The 4,307-nt window shown below is 43.0% G+C and overlaps 1 protein-coding gene across 1 annotated transcript; it reads left to right on the plus strand.

The window, feature by feature from the left end:
• The first annotated feature begins 610 nt into the window (after positions 1 to 610).
• Positions 611 to 2,571, plus strand: olig2 (oligodendrocyte lineage transcription factor 2). The gene is made up of 2 exons (XM_030342625.1): positions 611 to 699; positions 932 to 2,571. Exon 2 carries the CDS (start codon positions 940 to 942, stop codon positions 1,786 to 1,788), a length of 849 nt encoding a protein of 282 aa, XP_030198485.1. The 5' UTR covers positions 611 to 699; positions 932 to 939; the 3' UTR covers positions 1,789 to 2,571.
• The last annotated feature ends 1,736 nt before the right edge of the window (positions 2,572 to 4,307 follow it).

Consider the following 4,307-nt stretch of genomic DNA (forward strand, 5'->3'; position numbering starts at 1 on the left):
CAAGACAAAAAAGAGCTTGATATTTCAGAACGAATTTTGTATAGCAACATGGCCTATGTTCGTTTCTCATTTATTTTGTAATAAAATAAAATAACAATTATTATAAAGTAATAATACAATTATAAAATGATAATGTAGGCATAATAAGCACGAAGGCTTAAGGGTTAATGTCCTTTTTTATTATTATTATTCAAAAAATAAGTTAGTTGTGCAATTGTAAGACGTGTCTGCTGTCAACTTTAAAGAGATTTATTAGACCCGTCAAAACATTAATTTCTCATAAAACATCATCTGTATAAATCCGGCCTCGATTGTTTCGTATCTCGTTGCCTTATTTAGGCCTACTCCTAAAATCAATCCGCCACCAGCCATCATTATCCCAGGAAGCCATATGTGCGAGTGTCTCTAATTCGTTTAATAAAGATACTGTTTCTCTGTAATGACATCAGCCTGGAGGACCCTGCAGCCTCCTGCGGCTCCTCCCACCCAAACCCTCGGACGAAGCCGATTGGCCGAGCGCACAGCGCGGGGATAGCAACGTCTTTGTGCCGGTGACGTGGCCCCTGAATGGTATGGCCCTCTATAAAAACCTGTGGTCCGACCCGCCGTTGTCACATGGTTCGTCAGATGCGATTTGGAGTAACAAGTGGATTTCCAGTTTTTTTGGCAATTTCTCTCGATCGCGCTTCAAACATAACGGTAGGTTTAATTTTTATTTATTTATCGCTATAGCCCTCTCAATTTCACTTACATTTAATTGTAAATATTTATTTGTAAAATCTGTGATAATTGTCTTACTTTGCTAAATTAGGCTATTTAATTGACTGATAAAGTTATATCAATATGTGTGCGGATCGTTTTTTCAACGATGAACTCAAATGGAGTCCGCATTCTTTCCGCTTCTTACGCCTATTTTTTTTTTTTTTTCCAGACAACTAAATGAGGACCATGGACTCCGATAACAGCCGTGTGTCAAGACCCGCTTCCCCCGACGTGGAGCGCATCTTCCTGGCGGCCATGAAGAAAACGGTGCACGGTTTCTCGGGCGCGGTGTCCTCCACGCAGGGCGACTCCTCCCACGACATCGCCGCCGACCTGCGCAGCCTCTCGAGCAACGACGATGACGACACGCTGTCCCTCAAGATGCTCTCCAAGAAGGACCGCAAGCTGCTCTCCGAGAACGAGCTGCAGTCCATCCGCCTGAAGATCAACAGCCGCGAGCGGAAGAGGATGCACGACCTCAACGTGGCCATGGACGGCTTGCGCGAGGTCATGCCCTACGCGCACGGGCCCTCCGTGCGCAAACTCTCCAAGATCGCCACGCTACTGCTGGCGCGAAACTACATCCTGATGCTGAGCAGCTCGCTGGAAGAGATGAAGCGGTTGGTGAGCGAGATCTACGGCAGCAGCAGCGGCGGCGGCGGTCACCACCACCACGGGGGGTTCCATCCCTCCGCGTGCGGCGGGAGCATGGCGCACGGCGCCCCGCTGCCCGGCCACCCGACGGTTTCTCACGCCTCGCACCCGGCGGTGCATCACGCGCTGTTGCCCCCCGCGGTGTCCAGCGCGTCGCTGTCGGCGCCGAGCATCTCCGCCGTGACGTCTGTCAGGCCGCACCACGGACTCCTCAAGGCGCCCGTGGCCAGCGCGGGCCCGCTGGGCAGCAGCTTCCATCACTGGGGCATGAGCGCGGGCGGCATGCCGTGCCCGTGCAGCATGTGTCAGGTCCCCCCGCCTCCCCCGCACGTGGCCATGAGTCTTTCGAGGCTGACAAGCGACTCCAAATAAAACTCTCAGACTGATATTAACTTTTTTATGGTAGCACTGCGTGCTCCAAAACAACAACAACCACAACAACAACAAAAACTCTTCCAATATCATGACTTTTATTTATCTGTGTTTATGAATTGAATATTCAATTGGTCAGCAAAATGTATTTGATTTTACACTGCAATTATGGTTATTGGCTCTAACTTATCATGCCTTTAATATGCTAAGTCGTTTTTCTGGTGTTAACAGGTGTTTTCATCTGCAGAACACTCTTCATGTTATTAATTGAAATTCTGGTGATCCACATTTTTTTCTTTTTGTTTTATTTCTTTTTTATTTCACTAGCTTCCGTTTAGTTTGCCTTTCCTGCCGAGCCGAAGACGGAAAACGGAAAGAGGCTATACTTGTAGAGTGTACATATGTAGATTGATATTGGTGTTTACCAGATATTTTATAATATTAATGGCTACTGTAAATGTTGTTTTGGGATGCCCCCCCACCCCCATCCTAAATGTACAGCCTGTCCCAAGTGAGTGACACCTAGAGGCACCTGCTTTACCCCATTAGTCCTTCGCGTCACTGCCAGGCCCACGTGCCTCTCTCCTCGTGCTTGGTCTCTCTTCCGTCATGTGTCCGTCGAGCATGCCATTCAGATGACCACTTGTTTATTTTTTTACATAAAAAAAAGTGCTAAATGATAAAAATGATATTTATTTACTTATTTTGGCTGGAATTTTGCGATGAAACTGTGATGTTGGGATTTGAAATGTAAATTAATAATAAAAAAAATACTTAAATGTTCATCTTCTTGTGATTTCCCTTACTCGCTGTGTATGAGACCAAGTAATGTTTGGGTATTATTATTTAGATTTTAGAAAACAATACAATAGAATAAAACACAATAGGCTATAACTTTGTTTATGATCAGCTCGACAGCCTGAGATGAAAACAGCAAAATCACACAATACAGAATTAAGAACTGGATAACTAAATAAAATTGTCGCAAATGGGCTAAAATATGAAAAAGGCTCAAAAGGCTAAAATATCAAATCAAACCAACTGAAAATTTGTGTTGTCAACTATGTGACTGGTCTATTTCGATTAACTGACAAATACCGAGTAAGTTGTTTAACTGTTCTCAAACAACCGTTATCCCCCTACAATTTAAATCAGTTTATTGTAGCATAAAATCACTTCTGAAACGGATATATATATTTTTTATAGCACATCAGGCAGCAGGCCATTCGGAAACTAGCCATCTACCATGTACCAAACAATATTCCAAAGTTACCAAAAGCATCCGTCTGCCATTCCTCTCAATTTTGATGTTGTATTCTAGGATTAAATGGATGCAAGGCATCTGATATGAGCTATGGATGTACTCACAATGATCAACCATTCGGCTACAATTTGAAAACAGCACAAATGTAGTAATTAAAGGATTGATCTTCATCCACATTTTTCCTTCGACATTCTTCATCCCCTTCAATGTTCCTATTTATATAAGTAGGCCTAACGTTAAATTGTGATTTGCTCCACACAAAAAAGTAACAATCTTTCTTCACATAAGGTGACTTTAACTGTTTGGCACGGAGCTTGATTTGTCTGCGCGCGTTTCGCCCGCAAACCCCCCGGCTGTCACGTTGAAGCTTGTTGGAATTATTTAGGCACGAGTCCAATTGGACCTTTTGCCTTATGATGAGCTGAAACACACACACACACACACACACACACACACACACACACACACACACACACACACACACACACACACACACACACACACACACACACACACACACACACGCACGCTCATGTGTACACACGCACGCACGCACGAACACACGCGCGCACACACACACACACACACACACACACACACACACACACACACACACACACACACACACACACACACACACACACACACTCCAACAAAAACGGTCAGATATAATTCAGAACTTTTGATATTAATTTATTTCATTCTGAATGACAGGAAAGGCACTTATTTACGCAGAAAGATTGGATTCCCGAACTTCAGAATATGCGGTCAAACAGATCCTAACACATACGCATGAATTCCGTTTGGAGAAATAAGAATAAATGAATATTATCCAGTATACATTATGAAAAACTAGCAGCTGCATAGCAGACTGCGCATGCTGTTGCAATGTTTTCGAAAAGGCTTTTGAAGTATGGACTAAAGCTGACTTCTGAATATTCATACAGGCATTTGTTTATTTGCCCCTCTATTACAATGAAATTATTCAAATGACGTGAACAGAAATAACCAAAAGTCCTTCAAGCTTTGTAGGGCATTTGTGATTAGGGAAATAACGAAAGGAGAACGAAATGATAGAAACTAATATCAAACCTCCAGGCCTACATTACTGTAAATACCAGGGATACTGTTGCATTATCCCTCAGTTAAGGCCTGAATTCAATGGACGCTACATTGAAATGATTTCAGTAACAAGCTAAAATTGAACTATTAAACATACATATCAATGTAAAAATATATTATTTGATCAATAAAT

Source organism: Gadus morhua, chromosome 20 (assembly GCF_902167405.1).
Source record: "Gadus morhua chromosome 20, gadMor3.0, whole genome shotgun sequence".
In the NCBI taxonomy this organism is placed as follows: Eukaryota; Metazoa; Chordata; class Actinopteri; order Gadiformes; family Gadidae; genus Gadus; species Gadus morhua.